A 24,484-nucleotide genomic window follows, 5' to 3' on the forward strand; every position below is an offset into this window, starting at 1 on the left:
TTTTGCCTATTATTTTTAGTTTCCTTTTAAAATAAGAAATTCAGAATTTAGTCGTAAAACCAATTTATTATTAAATAATCAAATGTTATTTTCAAAACTTAGAAATTTAACATTAAAATTTGGAAAATAGAAATGACAGTCTAAATATAAAGATGTACTTTAAAACATAATTTTACTTTTTTAGATTTTTTAATTTTTTTTAAATATGTAGAAAATCACTTGATCTGAATATCTTAGAATAACCAAAGTTAGTGGTTTTCTAACTATTAAAAAAAAAGTAAGAAAAAAATATAAAATTTGAACTTCAGCTATATTTTCAAGACCATATTAAGCAGTTTAGATTTTCTATTCAAACTGTAATTTAGTAGGGATGGAAAACAAAAGAAATTGGTAGCTTGTGGCTTAATTCTAACACCCTACATCACCCCTGAGTAGGCATCAGACACGTCAGTCAAGCAAAAGTTGAGATATCTCAGAGGATACACACTCGATTCGGTGGGTGAGTGTTGTATCCTCTGAGATATCTCAACTTTTGCGTGACCGACGTGTCCGGTGCCTATTCGGGGGTGATGTAAGGTGTCAGTATTATGCTTGCTTTGAGATTCGTGCAGAACGTTTTTAAACGGTTGGGACTTTCCATAAAGTCGCACAAAGTTTGAGATATCTCAGAGGATACGCTATTCCTCGGAATCGGCATGTCAAAACTTAGAAAGGAACTCGCCTGTTTCTGATCCAAGCTACAACAAGCTAGTTCGTTTCTGACTCAGTCCAGAATGAAGAATTTCGAGTTGACTCTGGCTCGATTGGAGACAGCTCGGTCCATTAACGATTTACAGTAATACAACAGCCCAAAAAGAAGGCCTCAATGGACATGGGCCGTACATACATCTTTTTTTATCTTTCATTTATCAGCAGGAAGCCCAGGAACCAATTTAAGTGCGTATGTGCGTGAGGCGTGAGCCTTCCTCAACCAATATCAAATCTCCATTAATATTCGCGCTGGTGAAATTAGACGGAACGTTTCCGTTAGATAAACTAGGCCCTAGGGTTTATCGTCTGGACTCGGTGCTCCCGCTCCCGCCTCTTTCTCTCTAACTGGCTGCGCCTCGCCCGCCCTAGAATCTCGCCGCTTCACAGCCTCAGCGCGCGCCCCCACCTCGCGCTGGATCCTCATCGAACCTTCTCTCCAATCGGAAACCCGACGCAGAAACAGATCCGACCCTCTCTGGCCGCCTCTTTCTCTCCCCAACCTGCCCTGCCGAAATCTACTTCCCACGCCCTGATTCAGGGAATATTCCAAGCCGCTCATGGCGAAGAAGTCACGTGCGCTCTCCAAAAATAAAGGTTAGCATTACTTGATTGACTTGGTGTGAGTGGTTCCATATAACTTTCTGGTTTTAGTAATTTTGGTGGGTTTATTTCTGCATTTCTCAATTAAAAAATAAGAAACAAAATAGTATTGATACATAAAAAAATTACAAATTTTAATGGACAAACTTACAAAATTTAGCTCCTGTCCGCTGTTGAGTAAGGAATGCTTGTTATATTGCAGATATCAAGGGGCCAAAAACCAGTCATAAACCTGGCCCATCAGCAGAGAGAATAGATAAGAAAGGAAATGTTAATAGAAAGAATCATGTGAAAGACAAACAACCTGTGGAAGCTTCTTCTCCTTCTTCGTCAGGTGAGGTTCAAACATTTTTCTAATTGCTTATAAAACAACCTGGAAAATGTCATAGAGGCAAATTGTATTATTGTTCGAATCCGAGTTAAAATATCATAATAGATACCATTATTGATAGGGATTCATAATGGGAATTATTATTTGAGAGCGACTGTGTTTGAATAGGTCAACTGACAATCAGATGTCTGTTTTTTTTTTTTGATAAAAGTGGGTAAAAAACCCACCGATTTCATTGAATTCAGCAACTGATAGAAAAAGTTACCAACTGTTTGGTACCAGTCCTTGAATACATAGTTTTAAATATTATAATCAGATGTCTGTGTTAAGTTTGGTGAAGTCTTGAAAGTAAAATGTTCAAGGCTATAGTTTGTAATACTTTCGTCTATGCATTTTCTAGGATGCTCTTTTGAAGAGAACCTAGATAGTGTACCTGTAGAGCATGGTTCCTCTGGAGGCAACTCTTCAGTGCTCAATTTATTAGATGCTTTGGGTTCAGGCAATCCAAAGCTTGCAGCTATGTATAGGAAGAGGTAAAAAAAAATATGCTTTTATAAATCCAGAAATAATATAAATTACAAAATGTAATGCATTCAAACTTGTCCTCAATGAAGGAAAAGAGAGCAATCGGGGTTAAGCAGTTCTGATGAAGAACAAGACGATTTAAAATCAGCAAATGATAGTTTGTCTGAAGGAGAACATACTGACGAACAAGGTATAAAACTGCTCAAACTATTCAATAGCTGGCTTGATTATATGTTGCATATGAGATCAATCTGAGCACTAAGTTTTCTATTTATTAGAATCAGGCAATGAATCTGGTCCGTCAGATCCTGATGAAAACTATGCCGAAGAAATCATGGAGAATGGAGATGACGAATCAATAGAAGACTACTCAGAGAGCTATGGTGATGGCAATGACAAAGAAACCTCAAGGTTTGTTCTAGATTGTAAAATTTACTATTTTAAGTAATTTATATTCTGTATAGTGAAGTAAAATGACAGGCCAACTTCTGGACCTAGGGTTATTTTTGAAGATTCACATCAAATCAAAGTACTTCTACTGCTTATTTTACATCCTAGCTGACAACAAAGTTGGTATAAGGGCTATTATAGTAATTTTTTATATGAGTTGTTTTATTGTAAGAACTAATGGAGCATTATTTTGCAGTTCTTTCAATAATCACTTGGCACGTAGTCTAACTAAGGAAGAGGCTGATAAATTAAAGGACCCAAAGTGGAAATTTAAATGGGAGATGCCAGAAAATGATATACCATTGTCAAAATGGGTCGGCACTGGAAATCCTATCTCAAAGGTATTGCTAAGTTTAAGGATGCTTTGATTTAATTGAAAACTTGTGAGAAAAAACCCCCAAATTTGTTTAGATGTAATTAGTAAGGTACCTTGTTGTATTATATATGCAAAGGGCCCTTTATTGTGTTACATACCAAAACAGTAACGTCTTCAATAGATTTAGTTGATACCTTAAAATCTATTTTTTTTTAGATTGAGATGCTAAGAGCACTATTTACTGGCAAAAGGCAAGCAATACTTTTATATAGATTTATTGATGCCATGCTTTAGTATCAGTGCATAAAATTTGATTATAGTTCTCATAGCTTAAGGTATTGTTGGGACATGTATGACAATCATTTCTGTCATAATAATTTTCCTGTCAAATTATTTCCATTTTTTCCTCTGATGTTTTACATTTTTTAAATATCTCAAACATACTATTTTTTTCAAATAATAAAAATTTGGTTTAATTACTTCTGACATATAGCGGTTTTTATTGCAAGTCTATTAAATTATAATCTTTGTGCATATATTATGACAAATTATACTGACTAGACATTAATAGCTCAATCTATTTTGTCTTTTTGACAAGTACCATTATTTGTAGGAACCTGGAACGGATATGGCTTCTTCTCTCAAGGAGAAAATATATAAACATTGGATGAATATTAAGAGAACCTCTGCTCCTAGTGATATTAATTCATCAAGGGAGAATTTCTTCTTTTCACTTTGTAAGTTTGACAAAACCCTGTCAAGTAAATGATAATGTAAATTTGAGATTAGTCTTTAGTCTTGTTCTCTTTTTTTACAGTTAGTACATACCGGGACATTATGCATTGCAACAAGAAACCCTTTTACATGAAAGGAGGAGAAGAAGATTCATTTATTATGGATGCTTATCTCCTACACACTGTATACTCAAACTCTCTCTATCCTACCTTGCCCTTTTTATCGCTCAATCATGAGATAAGATTGAGGCTATGGTACTATGCATAGTGTGGATCGGTCCATACTATGGATCAATATCTTCATTTTCAAAGTTGAAATAATTGATGTGAACCATTCAACATGATCTTCATATGAAAATGTACTTGCAGGCTAAATTTTATATTTTTTAGAATTTTTAGCTTCCTGTAGATAGGTAGAAAATCACTACTCTTGAATGATCTAGAATTTTTAGATCAAGTGATTTTCTATCTTTTAAAAAAAAATAGTAAAAAAATTCTAAAAAAATAAATTTGATCTACAAGTACTTTTACATATAGAGATCATGTTGAACAGTTCATATCGACTGTTTAGACATTGAAAACGGAGATATTGATCCATGGTACGGACCAATCTGCGTTATGCATAGTACCATAGCCTCACTCTTAAACTATTGACTTCTACCAAATTATTTATATGGCATATATATATATATTTTTTTTTATTTCTTTTTGGCAGTTGAATCATGTATATAGGACCAGGGAACTTGTGATTAAAAATGATACAAAGCTCAACAAGCTAGAAGGTGGAAAGGAAGAAGTTCTTGCAAGTGATGCTTATGTGGATCAAGGTTTCACCCGCCCAAAGGTACCTCTTTGGATTGAACTATTTTAGCCTCATTTAGACAATTTTTCATTTTGTAAGTGAGTATGATTAGTTCTATTAGTAGCATTGAATAGGGTTTTCTGGGTTTTGGTTAAGGTAAAGCCTTTTATTAAAAAATAAAAGAATTGAGTTAATTGCGAGTTAGCCTTTTGTTTGAAAAGCAGTAATAAATCAAGCACAAATAAATTGAGTTGAATCTGGTCAGGTGGGGTCCTGATATGTCTGGGCTTGTCAACACATACGTCAAACTTAGTCTTGGTTTGGGTTGCGTTCACCTGTTGATTGTGACACCCTCTTTGATTTTTCTTGTTGATGGTATGAATACATGTTTAAGTGATGTGATTATAAAATGTTTAATGTTGCATATGTTCATTTATTATTGCTGTTAAGAGTTTAATTTAATTGAATCATTTGGGTTTGGTTGACCTGTTGGTTGCTTTAAAATATTTACATTTTTATGTGCTAAGCTTGTTAAAATATTTTATGTTGCATAGGTTCTATTTTTATTGCCATTGAGAAGTATTGCTCTGCGAGTTGTCTTAAGGTTAATCCAACTTACCCCACTCACAAACAAGGTTAGTTTCTCTCTCCGATCTTGTTACATTGCTTCAACAATTCTCTTTGTGTGGGTGCATTAAATTGGAGTAGAACTAGGCTGTTCTTAAGTTCACCAAGTCATTTGTGAGCTCAACTTCAAAAGCCTATCGGATTGCCTTCAAATGACGAATCCAAACTTTTGAAACAGATCTACTTCGCAAGTGATGCATTTTGCATGCAAAATTTATAAAATATCAAATTAATTTAGTAAAAAGTCCAGTGGTAACAAAATGATGAAAAATGAATGCATTAAAATTAACTTTTCCCTCACCTTGGGGAACTAATTCATTGAGGTTTTATGGAAGGCAAATCTTGTTTAATGACTGAACGACCAGTACCATATATGGATGAAATTCCAGCCCAAATGTCCCATTTGTAAGTTATTCCAATAGTCAATGAGCAAGACAAAAAGGCCATTCAGAAAGCAAAAACTCCATAAATCTTATTTTTTTGACCGCTTGAGTTTATACTAAATTAAGTCGAAAATTTACAAATTTGACATGTAAATGCATTACTCATGAAGTAGATCGGTTTCAACGATTTGGATTTGTCGTTTGAAGTCATTCTGATAGATTCTGAAATTAAGCTTACCAAAGGACTTGGTGAGCTTAAGAACACCCTAGTTCTACTCATTAAATTGTGCCTCACAGACTATCAGTTCTCCTATGTTTCCCATCTCTTAAGCGCTTGATGTTATGTTTTCTATTATTCTTGTTTTGTCTAGGATAATGTGGAGCATCTTGATCGGTTTACCGAAGAGTTTGGAGCAATTGATGATGAAGAAAAAGACAAAAAAGATCCAAGTTCTCAAGGCCATTCAAAACCAGCAGATTTTCGGGCTTTATTTGGCGGAAATAATAATGACCATTTCATGCTTGGGATAAAATTTACGAAGTAGAACTTTTTGTATTATACATTACTTATCTTGATCTCTTAGTAGGATAGGATAAAAAAGAAAAAAAAAAGACATAATTGTTCGAATACGACAGTAACTTGATTTATTTACTATTTCAGGAGAACCATGAAACTGTACAGTGATTTTTATACATCTGACATTATTGTTGCATCCCCTCTTGGTTTAGTCACTGTAAGTTTTCTCCCTTCTTTGTCCTTCTTGATTAGTGAACTAAAAATGGAATACACTATGGAACTTCACTTAGATTACGATTATAGTGATTTTTTTTTTTTTCACTTTGACGGACTGGTATGGATTATTTTACATCTGATTTTTAAATCCTGTTAGAAAATTGGGGAGACCGAGTTTGACAAGGAGAAGGATGTAGATTATTTGTCATCCATTGAGGTGCTCTCTCTCTCTCTCTCTCTCTCTATGGTGTGCTCGTACTCGTGAGGTTATGGAGGTTATACTAATGTCTATATTTCTTTTCAGGTACTGGTGATTGATCATGCTGATGTGATAGTCATGCAGGTGTGTAAGCTAACAAGGAAATCCTCTCCATTTATTTTTCATATATAATAGATCTTAGCATAAGTGGTACTTTGATAACCTGGCAGAACTGGACGCATGTCAATACCGTATTTGACCATCTGAATCGGACGCCATCGAAACAACATGGAACTGACATTATGCGCATTAGACCATGGTATGTTGATTTTTTTTTTTCCACTTATATTTGTTGGCTAATTTTTGCTTTGTTCGGTTAGTGCAATACCGTATGATTTTGACTTTTTTTTGTGCAAATTGCATCCAGGATGTCACTTGATTAGCAACTAGCACCTATCTTCTTTAATTCACAACTAACACCAGCATGAGTGAGACATTTGCAAATAACACCAAAGAGACATGTGCAAATAATACCAAACCAGTTAAATATTGACAATATTCTCCCTTTGATGAGCCTTTTTTGCTTAGCCTGGAATTAAACTAATCAATTTTTAAGATGTTAATGTTATAATTGTTTCGATTCAAGTTATGAATTGAACATGAGCAATAATGTTTATTTAATATGAAAAATATGAGGCAGACCAGTAATTTTTTTTCTTGATTGGACCCTGGTTTTGACATTTGATGTGTTTGCATTGAACTTAGAAAATGTCAGTTGTTGATTGCAAAGAGGAAATCTTTTTGTGCTGTTTCCAAATTTGGTATTTGGGTACGATTGCATTAAAGAGCACTAAAGATTATATGGATGCATAGGATTATAAACACTTTAAATCTCTATGACTATGGTTAAGAACTGGTGTTCTTTGTAACTCTGTTTTTTTTTATGCTTAGGTACTTGGATGGCCAAGCTCAGTTTTATAGGCAAACTATCCTTTTGGGTTCTCATCTTAACCCAGGTATGAGAATTCTGTCTTGTTAGGTTCCAGCAGGATACTGTATCAACCAGTAACTGTACCAAACTATACTGGTATGGGACCAACGGTTTGGTACTGTGACTCATAGGGTGTGTCTCTGTTTAAAACCTACTGGTTTGCAAAAAAGTTTATCTTACTAATATTTCATTTTGTATACAATATTTTCCCTATTTTGAATTAATTGGTATAATTGATTTCATTCTGATACAGATATAAATGCTCTGTTCAATAGACTGTGCGTCAGTTATCAAGGCAAGGTATGCCAATTTCCTTTGCTTCAAACAAGAATTGTCAGTAGTACACCTGTGGCACCAGCTCGGTTTAATAGTTTATGTAATAGTCACAATCTTTTGGTTTGATTATACTTTTTCTTCAGGCTAAGCTCAACTCTGAATATAAAGGTGTTCTACCTAAAATATTGCTTCAAGTACAGCAGGTCTCTCTCTCTCTCTCTCTCTCTGGCACAAGTTCTGGGACCTGTTCAATTTTTTTTTTCTTCCTATACTTGTTTGTGCTTTCTGTGTAATAGAATACGTGCTTTTTTTTTTTTTCCCTTTTGTCCTCAAACTTTCTCATCTCTTTCTCTATCCCTTTCCCTCATTTACTGAACAGATTTATGAAAGGTTTAATCCTTCCTCGATTATCGATGCTGATGATGCTCGCCTAGATTACTTTTGTAAGAAGGTAATGTATGTTGCGTTTATATTTTGATGAAGAAGATAAATTTGTACTTATGGAGTCTAATGTTTACTGAGTAGGTATATGCTCAAGTTTCACTAAAAATTGCCTAAAAAGTTTATTTGAAATGTGCTCTCTCATCTGATCACATACCAATAACTTAAAATATTAAACCAGGATTCATTAATACTATCCAAATATTCACTTTGATTGCTTCCAATATATTGGCTCAAATTGTTCTGCAGTTTCATTTTCTGCTCTCTAAAATATAATTTTGCATTTAGAAAATCATCTGTTATTACTAATGACAGAAAAGTCCTTGTAGGCTTGGTATTCTTTTTCCTTGGTGTCTACTCATGAATTAAATATTTTCCATGGTTTGGTGCAGGTTTTCCCAAAGATTAGGGATTCAATCGAGGTATATCTAAGACCGAATAGTCTTCATATTTGATATTTGTTAATTCTTATTTCTATTGTAATGTGAACACCTTTTTCGTTATATTTGTTCAGGGTGGAATCATGATATTTATAAGCTCCTATTTTGAGTTTGTTAGAATTCGCAATTTTTTGAAGTCTCAGAATGCTTCCTTCTGCTTGCTTGGGGAGTATGTGCATTTCTCATAACCATCTTTTAGTATAAATGCAGTATATATATCCTTAGGGTATTGATTATGTTCTTTCAACTTAAAAGTAGTTGAATAAAAAAACTTAGAACATAAAGAAGAAATGAAAGTTGAAAACCCTAATGGATGGAATTTTGTTGTTTAGGCCAAATTTCATATTTTCTGAATAGAAAGGTCAATACTTTCTGTTTCATACCTGTGCTTTGGACCCAAAGGCAACTGGTATTGAAGCATCAATATTTTATTCTAATTTTTTTATTTTCTCTAGGTACACAAAACAGAGTGATATATCCCGTGCACGAGTTTGGTTTTTTGAAGGAAAAAGGAAAATAATGCTATACACTGAAAGAGCTCATTTTTACCATAGATACAAGGTTATGCTTTGCTTATGAGCTTATACATTCTCTCTTTATCATATCTTTTGGGTGGTTGGGCCATATCCCAATACATGTTTGTCACATTTTTCGCTAATACCTGCCAATTTTGTGAAAATTTACATTACCACGAGGGCACAACTTTATTATTCCATTAAATCTTGATAATTTTTCCTGTGCTTTTGTGACTCCTTTATACAAATTGAACTAATTTCCAGTCAATCATTTGAATATTGGTTTTAAATTTTTATTGAACTTAGGTTCCCGGCTTGTTTGTTGAGTAATGTGAAGGATAAGGGCAATAGTCAACTTGTTGATTGATAAACAGTTGGTTTAGCAGTTTGGCATTTTTGAAAAAAATTATCAACATTTAGGATGCAAATAGGATAATATTCATCGTAATTTGTCAATATGGTATTATGAATTTGTGAGGTTTTTAAATTTAGAAGGGTAAATATGATATTATGAATTTTAGAGGGGAAATACATAATTTCAAGGTTTTAAAGGGGTATACATGAAATTCCCCCTTAAAAAAATTATGACAGAGCTGTACTGATACAGTTCTTTCACTTTACCAGGTGGTTGTTCAAATTTTTGAGGCCTCAGAACCCTATAATGCATTTTTCCCCTGGTTAATATTCTCAATAAGAGTGTCTCTGTCACTGTCTGTCTTGAATTTGATATCAATTAACATATTATCTTTTGTTTATATACAAATATTCTCATGCAGATTCGAGGAATCCAGAATTTGATCATATATTCCCTGCCTGAGAGGAAGGAATTTTATCCTGAGGTTGGTACTCTTAACTCAAAACTGTTTCCTCTAATGAAGATCTCATTTTATTGATCTCTTATTTGTACAATTTCTTTTAGATAATAAACATGCTTGATGCATCGAGAAACATGATGTGCAATGTACTCTTCTCTCCCTTTGACCTTCTGAAGGTAAGAAAGCTGTTGAATTGTCTTTCACAAGTACTGCAGGGTACCACTTTCCTTTGCATTGTTTTTTGAGTGAGGCTATGGTACTATGCATAGCGTATATTGGTCCGTACTATGGATCAATATCTTCATTTTCAAAGATCAAACAATTGATTTGAATCATTCAACATGATCTCCATATGAAAATGTATATGTAGATCAAATTTTACATTTTTTAGTATATTTTTTCTATTATTTTAGATATGTAGCGAATCATTTGATCTAAAAAATCCTAGACCATTCAAAATTCAAAAATAGTTTTTCTACCTATCTAAATAAATAGTTAAAAAAATCTAAAAAATCATGTTGAATGATTCTTATCGACTATTTGAACTTTGAAATTGAAAAATATTGATCCGTAGTACGGACCAATCTGCAATATGCATAGTACCATAACCTCACTAATGTTTTTTTTTTCCTCCAAATTAGCTTTTAACCAAAAAAAAAAAATACCCACTTTGTGCAAAATGCCTCAAATGAACTTCAGTTTTTTAAAAAAAGCATCAATTCTAATTATAAGTTTGCATCAGTCAATCTCAATTATGCTACTAAAAAAGTTACAATTGTAAGTATGTATAGAAAGACTGTAGTAATAGTGAAGTGATGCCGATACCTTGATCCATGTGAATCTAAGATTGTACCAGAAGCTGGTATTGCTATTTTCCAGACTACTATTAAGGGACCATAATCTAAATCCAACTATAATTTCACCTTTTATGTAGCTTGAAAGAATTGTTGGTACAGCTGCAGCAAAGAGAATGCTTTCTTCTGATAAAGATATGTTTGTTTTCTCCTAGATTTTATCATAACAATTGATCTATTCTATTTTACATTCTATTTTTTCTAACATGGTTATTAACACATGAGAGAAAGAAAGATTTTGATGGAGATAGATGGTTTCTTTTATATAGAATCAAATTATTACGTGTATCATTTTTGTTGTAATTTTTGACAAGTAAATTGTGTTGAGATGTATTATAACCCAAATCAGAACCAGTATTTTTAGTGGAATTGTTCTACCCAAATTTCACCAAGAAAATTGGCGACAATCTGAGATTTTCATCATATTTTGTTATTGAGGCATTAGTTTAACTCTAATATAGCATTAAGAATTTGAAGTCCAAGAAAAGAAAATGAATGATAATGAAACACATTATTTTGTGCTCTAATTGCCAGTAAAGTTCATGTTGGTACCATCATGCTTGGTTTTATGCAATATAACACATTATTCTGGTACTGTCATGCTTGGTTTTAGTATTCTTTATAGGAAAGTAAAACAACTATTCTGCATAAAGAACTTGCTTTTATTAAACAAGTTAGACTATATATAATAAATGTGGTAAAACTAAGAGATGTAAATATGGATGTTTAATTTATAAAGCTCCTGGTTTGTGTTTATATTTTTGTCGTACCTTAGAAAAGTAAATGTAATGTTATCGTTACACAAATTAAACAGAAATTAAACAGTTTGAGGTGTTAGAAATCATGCAATTGGGTCTCAAAGGGACTACTTTTGCATGTATTAGTTACAATCATGCAGCTGCATCAGAATCTTAATTCATGAACAACTAACACAAATGAATCTTGGTGTGGATGACAGTATTTTAGTGACCAAATTGGAAAGACTTCTGAACATATTTGACACGTGATAATGATACATGTTTTAAATTTCAACATACCAAATATATGAAAATGATGACTTTATGTTGAGTAGGGTTAAAATGTCCTATTGGTTTTGTGCTTCATCATGCTCCAACATCGTTATCTCTATTTTCAAAGTTTAAACAGTCGATCCAAACTGCTCAATATGATATTCATATTAAAATATGTTTGGATACACAATTTTATATTTTTTGAATTTTTTTGCTATTTTTTAAGATAGGTACAAAATTATTGTTTTTAGAAGATTATGGACTATTCAAAATAGTGATTTTGTACCTCTCTAAATATTTAGCAAAAAAATCATAAAAATTATAAAATTTGTCATCCAAGCACATTTTAGTATAAAGATCATATTGAACGGTTCGGATCGATTATTTTGACTTTAAAAATACAGATAATGATATAGAGGCACAAACTCAATGGGATATTTTAACCCTACTCATGTTTACACAACACATATTCATGACTATCAGTGAGCAAATTGTGTGACCTACCAATAATTATATGTGCATTCAAACAAGTTGTTTCATTTTGTTGGTGGGTGGGTGGGAGGGAGGGACCATTTAATTCTTGGATAAAATTAACCAACTTCTTGTATTTTAAATTAAAAAAAAAACACCTTTGAATGAGGGAAACTTTTTGGATTTAATAAAAAAACTTTATTATTTTATTGTATCAATTATTACTCGCATTCTTTTTTTTCGTTTTGAAAATTCAAACAATCGATTATATTACAATGTGCTTGGAGATCACATCTTCCATTTTTAATTTTTCTTTTACTATTTTATAAGATAGAGATAGGTACAAAATTATTGTTTTTCGGAAGATTTTGGACCATCCAAAAAAAATAATTTTGTATCTATCTAATTTTTATTTAAGAAAATATAAATTTTGGTCTCCAAGTACATTTTAATATCAAGATTTTGTTGAACAGTTCAAATTGATTGTTTAAAGTTTGAAAACAAAAATAAAGATGTGAGCTTAAATGAAGGATAAAAACCTAGACATTTGAGCACTACTCAAAATAAAAATGAATATTATAACATGATATTTTTACAAAATTAAATTTGACAACAATATATATACACACACATTAAAATATGAGTATTATAACAAGATATTTTTACAAAATTGAGTTAAAGTAAAACGGTCCAAATAAAAAACTGCCAAATTAAATGCACTGTTTGTCTGCCTCAAAAGATTTGGAAAACGTGCTTCTATAAGCGAGCAGCTACACGTGGTGCCGTGGTGCTGCGAGTGCGTATCCTCCGAGATATCTCAACTTTTGCGTGACCGACGTGTCCGGTGCCTATTCGGAGGTGGTGTAGGGTCAGTGTTATGTGTGCTTTGAGATTCGTGCAGAACGTATTTAAACGGTTGGGATTTTCCATAAAGTCACGCAAAGTTTGAGATATCTCAGAGGATACGAATTCGTGGTGCTGCCCACTCGATCTAATTTAATGCCTCATCGATCCTATATTTCACCTTTAGGAGAAAATATCCCTGTTATCCGACTCATTTAGATGATAAGCAACTGAAATGAAATCCTCGGCGCCCAGGGTGCAGCCCTCAGTTACTGCTGGTGGAATTAGTCACTGTTAAGACGGATCGGTCACTGTTAATTTTTAAATTGAGGGCTCATCTCGAATCCACACACAGTGACTCTGGAGGCAGAGGATTCGGTTCCTAATTAAACAACTCACCACAAAATGATTTATGAAGTTGTGATAGCAGAATTTTGAAGAGGAGATTTTATTATTATTATTATTATTATTGTTATTATTATTATTTTTTAGGAAAGAAGGGAGGATAAACAAGTTGCTCGGAGGAGCTCCTGCCCCACACGGATTCTGATGCATGATTCAGATTTCAAATTTTAGCCAAAAAAATAAAAATAAAAAATCAAATTAACCAAATATGATAAATTATAATATTTTTTCGATTAAATAGAATTGGTTGGTCCCACTAGAATTTCAATTTGGACCAAATTAGTGATCAGTTTTAATTAATTATTAGAATTAAACCATTGATTAGTTTGACATCTCATCATCGGCAACAAACTATTAATTCGGTTCCATCTAAAACTATTTATATTATTTATGACAAATTAAACTTTTATATTTCTACAAATAAAAAAATCGCAAATTTTTTCTGCGTACAGCGCACACGAGCTCCAGCCCCACATCCACTGGCGCAAAAATCTTAAAATTGATTCGAATTGAGCCGCATTAATTCCAATTGCTTTGAATTAATTCAAAGCATCTGGACCCCTGCACTGCCAGTTGCACAGGTCGGTGTTGTTTTTACTTTTTAGCAAGGGCCAAGGGGCATGCATGTACCCAATAACATTGCCAATATATATATATATTTTATATTTGCCTGTGTCAAGCTTAACCAGTTGTGTCATTTTGCATTATACGGCTGCACTCATGTCCATAGAAAGTTTTAAAACAGCCTCTCCTTTTTCGTTTACTTTTTATAATATTAGAAGTACTATTTATAAGTAATATTCAGTCAAGATCTAGCCTTTGATTTAGTAGCAAAGACATATAGTCTCTATGTGAGAGGTCATGAGTTCGAAACCCAGATGAAAAAAATCTTTTGTTGTTATTACAAAAATATTAAATAGTTGGGTGACTTGACCTCCAATGTTTACTCAAAAAAGAAGAAGTAATATTCAGTCACATAATATGCTCATTAATTTGTCTATTATTTCTAGTGGACTACATAGACAAAATGTTTGTTCAATAAATGTTTTGATTTTTACATTTTCAAAGTTTAAATAGTGGATTCAAACTATTCAATATGCAATATGTATGTGCTTGGAGACCAAAATTTTATAATTTTTTATAATCTTTTACTATTTATTAAGTCAACTTTAAAATTACTATTTTCAATGACTCGTAAAATTTTCAAAGTGTATTAAAATTAGTGATTTTAAAACTGGCTTGATAAATAGTAAAAAAATTGCAAAAATGTAATTTTTTTTATCCAAGCACATTTTAATATAGAGATCACATCTAACGATTTGTATCAATTGTTTGGACATTAAAAGTCAGAAAACCAATTGGTTGCACATGGCTTAAGAACAAACATTTTGATATTAGCCAACCTCTATGGTAAGTTGCGAAGTAAGAATCTTATTTTACTATGCTCATATCTTCGTTTTCAAAATTCAAACAACCGAACTGAATCGATCAATGTGATCTCCACATGAAAATGTGCTTGGAGACCAAATTTTACACTGTTTGGGATTTTTTTACTATTTTTTTAGATGGGTACAAAATCGTTGTTTTTCGATAAATTATGGACGATAAAAAACAATGATTTAAAAATATTCTAAACAAAAATGAACAATTTTTCAAAAAATGTAAACAATTTGGTCTCCTATCATGAGTTGAGACCTTATCGCTTCGTAGCTCTAATTTAGCCCAGTGAGGTATTGAAAGATGTCATCCTCTTTGTCTCGTTTCTGGAGTGCGGTTAGATCAGTGGTCAGGGGTCAATAAGTTTGAAGCTCGATTTTTTTCTTCTTAAGACCACCAAGGTACTCGGTATTACTTCTTGATAATTGCTTTTCTTGTTGGATTTCTTGCATGAGTTGATAGATGTGAGAAAAATTATTTTGTTGCCTATTCATAGCTTTTATGGGTTCCCAAACCTCATGCACTGTGTCGGCTGTCATGAAGAGATCAGCTACGGCTAGCTCCATTGATAACATGAGCAAGGTTATGATTCTATCATTTTTTGTTCTCCAATTTTTTGCTGACTTTTTTCGATTTCGGTCTTGTTTTTTGGATTTGTTGCTTTTGGCTCTTTAGTATTACCAGTGATGTATTCTAACATCTTTCGACCACTTAGAGCCGTAGATGCTGCTTTTGTTCATGACAAATAATTTTGACCATTGAGCAAATGGTTGGAGGTGTTGGTAGCCTCAAGTTACCCTTCTTGAGCCATTTTGGTTTTTTCATGAATTTTGTATTGTGGATTAGGCTGGTACCGACTAGCTTTGTTAGTTTAAGTGGCACTAGTACTTTAGCTAAATTTTTTTCAGATCTATCGCTCTGATACCATGATGATTTTATGAGACAGAAGTAAAATTGAAGAGAGAGAATATATTGCAAACTTGCGTTTTTCTTATTGCAAGATTTCCTATTTACAAAAACTAGCAGTTGGTACTATTTTTCATTCTAGTAATGATGGTACACGTTACCGTTATCTTTTTATATTTGAAAATAACATAATTCTATTTCTATATTTTGATAGTACTACTTCATACAAGGTTTTTCCTAAAGAGTCTGTGCATGCTTCTTCTTAGTTTGCAAACATAGTTTTTTAGTTCAAGCCGTGTGCGATTCATTCGTGCCTCTCAACCCTAATCCATGTTTGTATTTTTTTTTCTTGTGTAAAGATCACCCCTCAACCGCCTCTTCACGCACACTTACAACATTTAAGTCAAGCCCCCTCTCTTAATTTGTCTCTTCATTTTCCTTTTCTTCCTTCTGATTGTTGTTGAAATAGTCTTCACCCCTCATCTTCATTTCCCCTTTGTGTGCAATCTTAATTTTTTTTGTCAAGGTTTATCACGATGACACTTAGGGGGGGAACTATGATGAGCTATAAGACTCGACTACCCCAATTAGTCAAAGAAGAGGAGAAATCAATATTATTCAATAACTAAAAATTGTGTTTTACAGTACAAATCATTATTTTCTCTCAACAGTCATGACTCGAATAAATATGTATAATATATTTGTGTGAACAACTTACATGATCAAATTAAAATAATTAATTTTCTAACTTTAGCAATTTATTCCTTGTGATATAATATTTTCTGAAAATGATTTTATATGTTAATTTATATTTTATTTTGAAATGCTACGGTTAGAAAGATAGGCAAAGCTGGTCATATTTTAGAGTAAGGAACCAAGAACAACACACTTGAGCTATGCATAGATTCGCCCATGATCAAACCTTATATAAATAAGCCTCATGTTATTGTAATCAAAGGTACAAGATCAATATACAACATTATCTCTTGCCTAGATCACTAGTTTCACTGAGACCTATTAACAATACAGGTACACATGCAACATATATAATAAAACACTTCTTTCACTTCCAGCACAATACAGCATATTATTAGAAATAGGAATAAGAATTTCCAAACGACTACAGAAGAGTAGGATTCTTGCAACACCATGAGATATAGTTTTTATTTAGTAGGAGGGGGGCAGCTACGAAGCCAATAAAACGCGCAGCCGGCGCCATCAGGTTTGATTGTACTTGGATCATCAAATTTGCCGGTGACACCTGACAGACAGAACAACAAAGATGAAGCAAACAGTGAATAACATTGAAAGTATTCGATAAGATGGATATGAGTAAGAATTTTTTTTTGTTAGCATATATGGTAAATGTATAAATAACTAAATAAGAGCTATTTTCTACCCGTTAATTTATTAATATAAAATTATAGATGATAATTTAACTATATTTTCAGAAGTTTACCAACTGCAGTGCTACTTTTAGTTTCCTTGTTGTTTTTCCCAGACAAACGATCAGCTGCCAACTCTGGAAGTAAGCTGCCTGTTACAAGGAGGAACATTGCAGCCAAGATTAGGAGGCGCTTGGGAGTCATCTCTCTCTATTGAAAACTTGCTCTCTAATCTTAAAAGCTAATTGGTTTGTTTGGTTAATGTCTGTCTGTTCCTTTATATATAGAAAAGTGGCGCGCTAAATGAATATAAAATAAATATAGAATATAATGGTATTATGCTAGGTTCATGCATGCCTTCGTGGCATGGGTAATGGAGCCAGATATATATGAGTGGGTGGTATTGGGTTGGTAATTTTTGACAAAAAGAAACCCATACACCGTATCAGTTAATAACATATGTTATAAAATTAATGGGACAGTATTCACGAGGAATACTGTCGGATCGAATAACCTTGCAGATGTTTCCGTTGCTAAAAGAAAAACATCTTTTTGTCGCTTTTTATTCTCGTAGATATTGTCCCATGCATTCATATATGAGTTAGGCTGGGGTGCTATGGATAGCATAGTGGCCTCTATGCTACGGCTCAATATTCGAGTTTTCAAAATCCAAACGGTCGATCCGAACCGTTCATCTTATTCTCCATATTAATATCTGCTTGGAGACCAAATTTTACATTTTTCTGAATTTTTTTACTATTTATTAAGTATTTTACAAAATTGTTGATCCAACGGTGGCTGCACAAAACAGTAAAACCGTTGGATTAGCGATTTTCAAAGTGGCTTAATAAATAGTAAAAAAAATTCAGAAAATTATAAAATTTGGTCTCCAAGCAGATATTAATATGGAGAATAAGATGAACAGTTCGGATCGACCGTTTGGATTTTGAAAACTCGAATATTGAGCCGTAGCATAGAGGCCACTGTGCTATCCATAGCACCCCAGCCTAACTCTTCATATATACTGTCCCATGCATTCATATATATTGTGAAGTTAAAAATTGTGTGCTGAAATATCTATGAAAAAAAGTAATTTAGAAAGTTAGAAAATATAAAAATCTAAAATAAAGAATCAGGATATAAAGTATAATATGAAGATATTTTTTACGAGATGTCATAATATTATCAGTAGTAATGTAAATAGATTTGGCATGAAACTTGTAGTAATGTAAGAAGAATATATATCAAGTTTGGTAGAATTTGATATAGCTAGTCATATAGCTATATCAAATTCTACCAAAGAAGTAAACAACATTAGTATCGAATATAATCTACCACTTATTCTTCGCATATAATTAGAAAGAACCGAAGAAACATTTATACGGTTTTTTACAAAATGTCTAAAAAACCCTACTAATTGTTTGACTTAAAAAAAGTTATAATTTAATTATCTCCTTTCCAACCAAATATTTATTATATTTTTAAAGTAATTCTTTTTGCAATTTCTTATTGTCCCAAGTATTGATTTTCATGCATTATATGTAGGGGTGTAAACGGATTCAAATTATTTGCTCCGAATCCGATCCGTATCTGTTTGGAATCCGAATCCGACAGATTCGGATCCGGATAATTTCTAACTATGAAGAATAGTTCCGGATTCGGATTCGGATACTGTTCAAGAGTTTTAAACGGAGAATATCCGGTTACTATCCGAATAGAAATGGATTTCGGAAACTGTTGACTAAATTATTACCCGAATCCACTTCGTTCGTATCTAAAAAGCCCAAAGCCCATATGACTGCACTGTACATGGATGTACTGAGACCACGTGGAGTTGATGGTGCTCTGGTTCTATTATATGAAGGCTTTATTTACAATTTAATTCCAGTCGTGGAAGTAATATGTACTCCCGACTGGATCTATATTTCTTTTTTCATTTTTTTTCTTCTTCTTGGTTTGTATTACTCAAAATAATATTGTTTGATTATAATACTTATAGTATATTATATTATATTATATTATATTATCAGGGACGGAACTAATTTTTTTTGATAAAGAGATAAAAAATTAAAACACATAATGTGGCAAGTGAGATTTGAACTCAAGACCTCTCATCTAAAATATGTAGTTTTAACCACTAGACCATAAGTAAACATTTGATTATTATTAAGGAAGTTGAATTATATAGAAAGTTCTGTAAAAATAATTTTTAATTAAATTTCAATATATATAGTAAAATTTTAAAATCATAGGGGTGACTTAGCCATTTTTTCAATACGTTGAGATCCGCCCCTGTATATTATATTATATAATATTATATAAGTGGATTATTTGAGTGGATTATTCATATTATATAAGTGGATTATTTGAGTGGATTATTCATATGACTTAATTATTTGAAAATAATCTGTTTCGTATCTCTAGAATATCCGTTTTGTATCCATATCTGTTTAAGGGAAATTTGATTTTGAAATTTAACATCCATTTACTGTCTATATCTATATGTAAGGCTACAGTGCTATGGGTTGCATAGAGGACTATGGTGTTACGGCTCAATATTTGAGTTTTCAAAATCCTAACGGTTGATCCGAACCGTTCATCTTGTTCTCCATATTAATATGTGTTTGGAGACTAAATTTTACATTTTTTGAAATTTTTTTACTATTTTTTTAGAGGTAGAAAATCACTTGATCTAAAAAATTCTACACAATTTAGATATTTGATTTTCTACCTATCTAAAAAAATAGTAATTTAAAAAAAAAAAATATATAAAATTTGATTTCCAAATACATATTAATATGGAGAACAAGATTAATGGTTCGGATCGACCGTTAGGATTTTGAAAACTCAAATATTGAGCCGTAGCACCATAGCCCTCTATGCAACCCATAGCACCGTAGCTTTACTCGTAGCTTTACTCTGTCTGTCTATATCTGTATTCGTATCCGCTCATTAGAAGACATGCGGATTAGATATCAGCATTATCCGCTCCGAATCCGCTCCCTTTACACCAACAGTACTGTATGAAGAAATTGAATATAAAATTGTTAGCTGTCTAGTGGCCATTAATTTTGTGTCAGTAAGTGTGATGGCAAATTGGCAAATTGGCAATAGCCGTCTTTGTAGACTTTATTCAACACCAACCATCTGACAAAATGGAATACATCTTTTGAGTGGTCTCAGATTTTTTTAATATATACTTAAAAAAAATATTAGTACCGTATTTTCGAAAATTGACAAGATTGGAATTGACAAAAAAGGTGCCGACCTCAAATTTGTTTTCAAAATACCCTACCTGTGATATAATATTCTATCATATGACATGAATATGGTAATCTATCTAGTTTGGAATCAGGTTCATTTTTTTATTTTTTATTTATTTTTATATCATTTCGTATAACATATTTGCATTGTATGATGATTTTATTGAGTTATGATGATATGAAGCATATAGATATACGCATTGTAATTTATGCATTCATGTGGCTCAGTTATTTATATTTTTCGAAATTGAATTTTTTTTTGTACATGATAGAGAAAGATAAATTTCTTCAATTTTTTTTTAAAAAAAACCCGCAACTGCTATGATTTGTTTGCAATCTAGAAATTCTACAAAAGACGTGCACTTTTTGCAAGGATAAAAAATAACTTTTCGCGACGGAGTACCGTCATAAACGTGCTTTTTCTATTCGCGACGGTACTTTTTGCGATGGAGTCCCGTTATAAATGCATTTTTTCTCTTGCGAAGAGTGCCTACTTTGTTGTTGTTAAAAATTGCAAACATGGATACTATTTAGATATTGATAAAACTATATCCACATCCGTTTTTATTTCTCGGATACAGATATGAATCAGATATTAGACGGTTACAAATACGGATCAGATATCTGTAGATATACACAAATATTTTTATAATATATATTAAACTATATGGTATAAATCTACTATTTAGAGATATGGATAATTAAAATTCAAAATCATATATCCGGTATCTGTACGAATATTCAAATATCGAATGTCCGTATTCTCAGTTGCACCCTTTGGTATACTCCCATTGGGCTCTCAGTTGTTAATATATAGGGCCTTGATTTATATTTGTTAAACTGGGCCGAGACAGTAGATTGTTCATGTTGGAATTGAAGAATAAAAAATATTATATTCTTATATTTTCAAAAAATGTCGTTTCATCATATCCATATCGTTCTATATCTGAAATCCACAACAATTAATATAAAAAAGAATAAAGAAATAATTCTCTTAATGTTTTTTATTCTTGATACGATAAAGGCACATACAACAATAATATGACACACTCCTTATTCCAGTATATAGTAATAAAACCGGTAATTAAGCACATAAAATAGCTGAAATTCCAAAAAACAGAAATTCAAACTAGTTGTTCTTGTCATCGCAGCAACGAAGATTATATTTATCGCACGGGCATGCAGGTTGAATTTCTCTTGGATCATCAAATTTGCCTGTCACACCTGACATAAAAACAGAAATGAATAAAACCCTGAATAACAATAGAAGCCATATGATATGACATAATAAGCTGTTTATTTTTTATATATATAGCTGAGTTTTTTTTTTTTTTTTTTTTTTAACGTTAGTATAGATGTAATTTGTAATATATACTTGGTGGGTTTTAATGCATTGGCCATTTTGCCTTTTCTCAAAATATATATATTAATATGTGTTTGGAGACTAAATTTTATATTTTTTTGGAAATTTTTTACTATTTTTTTAAATAGGTAGAAAATCACTTGATCTAAAAAATTCTGCACCATTTAGATATTTGATTTTCTACCTATCTAAAAAAATTAAAAAATACTATATTTTTTTCAAAAAAATATAAAATTTGGTCTCCAAACACATATTAATATGGAGAACAAGATGAACGGTTCGAATCGACCGTTAGGATTTTGAAAACTCGAATATTGAGCCGTAGCACCGTAGCCCTCTATGCAACCCATAGCACCGTAGCCTTACCCTATATATATATATATATAATAAAAAGGCATACATGAAACTTTATGAAAGTTAAGATGGCGATTCAAAAGTCTAATACACACACACATATATACCTAACTAGCAAAACCAAAATGATATTTAATTTAGAAAAGAACAAACCCATTACTGGTTTCTTTTCATCTTGTTTACAATTTTATCTACGATATATATGCTGCTTACAGATAGATAATCATCAGTAATCAAATTGACAGAAGTACCTTTACCAACTGCAATGTTAGCTTTGGTTTCCTTGTTGTTTGTTTCAGACGAATGATCAGCTGATAACTCTGGAAGTAAGCTGCCTGTCACAAGTAGGAACATTGCAGCCAAGATTAGGATGCGCTTCGGAGTCATCTCTCTCTCTCTCTCTCTCTCTCTCTCTCTCTCTCTTGAAACTTGAAAACTTGGCAGTAGCTCTTACTCTCTGATCTCAAAAGCTTGGTTTGTTTGCTTAAGGTCTGTCTGTCCCTTATATATAGAAAAATGGTACGCTAAATGAATACAAAAAAAAATATAGATAGTTAGGGATCCGTATTATTTGTATTTTGAGATTCGTGCCAACTTAAAAGAATGATCCTGGGCCATCGGTTTCAATTATCCTCAGGCAGGTGATAATTCATTATGCCTTCATGCCATGGGTCATGGAGCCACATAGGAGTTGGTGGTAAATATTTTTGACAAAGAAAAACATATACACCATATATACCAGTTAAAAACATAAATCTTGAAGTTTAAAATTATATATACATATGAAAATATTTATGAAAAGAGTATTTTTGAGAGTTAGAAATATATTAAAATTAATTGTGTTCTTGGGAATTATCTACAAAAATATAAGTAGTAGAAAATCTAGATACTTTTTACGTGTCATAATTTTTACAGGAGTAATATAAATAGATGTGGCGTGAATCTTGTGATGTAAGCAATCAATCAAATAAACTTGTTATTAGTGTCTCAAAATTTCCCAACAATCAAGACCCCATAATTTTGTCATACTATATAATTTTGAATAAAAATTGTACCTATTATTTTCTCCATGAAAAATTTAAAAAACTAAGAAATGTATAGTTATAATGGAAGAGTGTATTAGTCAATTCAATTTTTTAAATAACTAAATAATTATAAAAAGTTAAATAAACAAAAGGGATATATTAGTGTTGTAAATAATGGTATGCGGTCATCGGATGGTAGGGTACCGCCAAACGATTATTCGTAAATAATTGGGAATAATCGGCCGAGTAGTCGAGAATATCCAAGACGGTTTGGTCACTGCAAACAACTAATCGGACGATTAATCTGCCTAAATTAAGAAATATTACAACACTGGGATATATAATTTTATGAAAATATTGAATATTATTGTGTTTTCATAAAAAAATTATCTATTTTAAAAGTTTTTATCAACAAACTAGCATTTCTCCCTAATTAAATAAATGCTAAGGCAGATGAAAAAGACCACAAGACACAAGAGGGGTCGGATTCAAGTGACTTTGCTTTACTGGAAAGAGTAGACCACAAGACCCAAAAGGTTACAACGGCTTGCATTTTTGGAATGAGATTGTTTTCCTAATAAAAATATTACAACGGCTTGCATTTTTGGAATGAGATTGTTTTCCTAATAAAAATATTACAACGGCTTGCATTTTTGGAATGAGGTCATTGTTATATTAAAAATGTTACAACGGCTTGTATTTTTGGAATGAGGTCACAACGTACGGCTTGTATTTTTGAAATAAGGTCATTTTCTTAATAAAAATGTTTCAACGGCTTGTATTTTCGAAATGAGGTCATTTTCTTAATAAAAACGTTTCAACGGCTTGTATTTTCGAAATGAGGTCATTTTCTTAATAAATATGTTACAACGGCTTGCATTTTTGGAATGAGGTCATTTTCATTTGTTAATGTGACATATTTGCATTTGTTAATCTTTGTTAACAATGCTTACATGCTTCATAGTTCAAACCAAAATAACGAGTATGACTAATATAACATTAGTGTCATTTAAGTCTATATAACACTAATTCCAAAACCTATCAAATCGAGTTCAAATGACGAATCCAAACCGTTCAAACCAATTAACTTTATGAGTGATGCGTTTACATGCAAACTTTTTATATTTTTGAGTTATTTTAGTATCAAATCAAGCGGCAAAAAAATTGAAAAATGAATGTATTAAATTAACTTAAAAACTCACACATTTGACCGCTTGACTTGATACCAAATAAACTCAAA

At 32.1% G+C, this 24,484-nt stretch overlaps 1 protein-coding gene and 2 long non-coding RNA genes across 3 annotated transcripts; 1 reads left to right on the forward strand and 2 right to left on the reverse strand.

Annotated features, from left to right (window-relative positions):
* Positions 1–1,185: 1,185 nt before the first annotated feature.
* Positions 1,186–11,205, forward strand: NOF1 (U3 small nucleolar RNA-associated protein). Its single transcript, XM_078310286.1, has 25 exons — positions 1,186–1,344; positions 1,553–1,684; positions 2,082–2,214; positions 2,296–2,396; positions 2,485–2,617; positions 2,853–2,997; positions 3,586–3,709; positions 3,790–3,890; positions 4,422–4,550; positions 5,063–5,143; positions 5,890–6,059; positions 6,180–6,252; positions 6,409–6,468; positions 6,556–6,594; positions 6,681–6,769; positions 7,402–7,466; positions 7,695–7,741; positions 7,861–7,920; positions 8,097–8,168; positions 8,551–8,580; positions 8,673–8,767; positions 9,054–9,159; positions 9,890–9,952; positions 10,033–10,104; positions 10,863–11,205. The coding sequence occupies exons 1-25, from the start codon at positions 1,308–1,310 to the stop codon at positions 10,935–10,937; spliced, it is 2,232 nt and encodes a 743-aa protein (XP_078166412.1). The 5' UTR covers positions 1,186–1,307; the 3' UTR covers positions 10,938–11,205.
* Positions 11,206–16,743: 5,538 nt separating this feature from the next.
* LOC144560688 (uncharacterized) lies at positions 16,744–17,479 on the reverse strand. Its single transcript, XR_013513450.1, has 2 exons — positions 17,314–17,479; positions 16,744–17,115 (listed from the first exon to the last, which is right to left on the reverse strand). It is a non-coding gene; the product is annotated as an uncharacterized LOC144560688 (long non-coding RNA).
* Positions 17,480–21,539: 4,060 nt separating this feature from the next.
* Positions 21,540–22,739, reverse strand: LOC144560689 (uncharacterized). Its single transcript, XR_013513451.1, has 2 exons — positions 22,471–22,739; positions 21,540–21,726 (listed from the first exon to the last, which is right to left on the reverse strand). It is a non-coding gene; the product is annotated as an uncharacterized LOC144560689 (long non-coding RNA).
* Between the last annotated feature and the right edge of the window lie 1,745 nt (positions 22,740–24,484).

The sequence above is a fragment of the Carex rostrata genome, chromosome 10, assembly GCF_964058835.1.
Source record: "Carex rostrata chromosome 10, lpCarRost1.2, whole genome shotgun sequence".
Lineage (NCBI taxonomy): Eukaryota > Viridiplantae > Streptophyta > Magnoliopsida > Poales > Cyperaceae > Carex > Carex rostrata.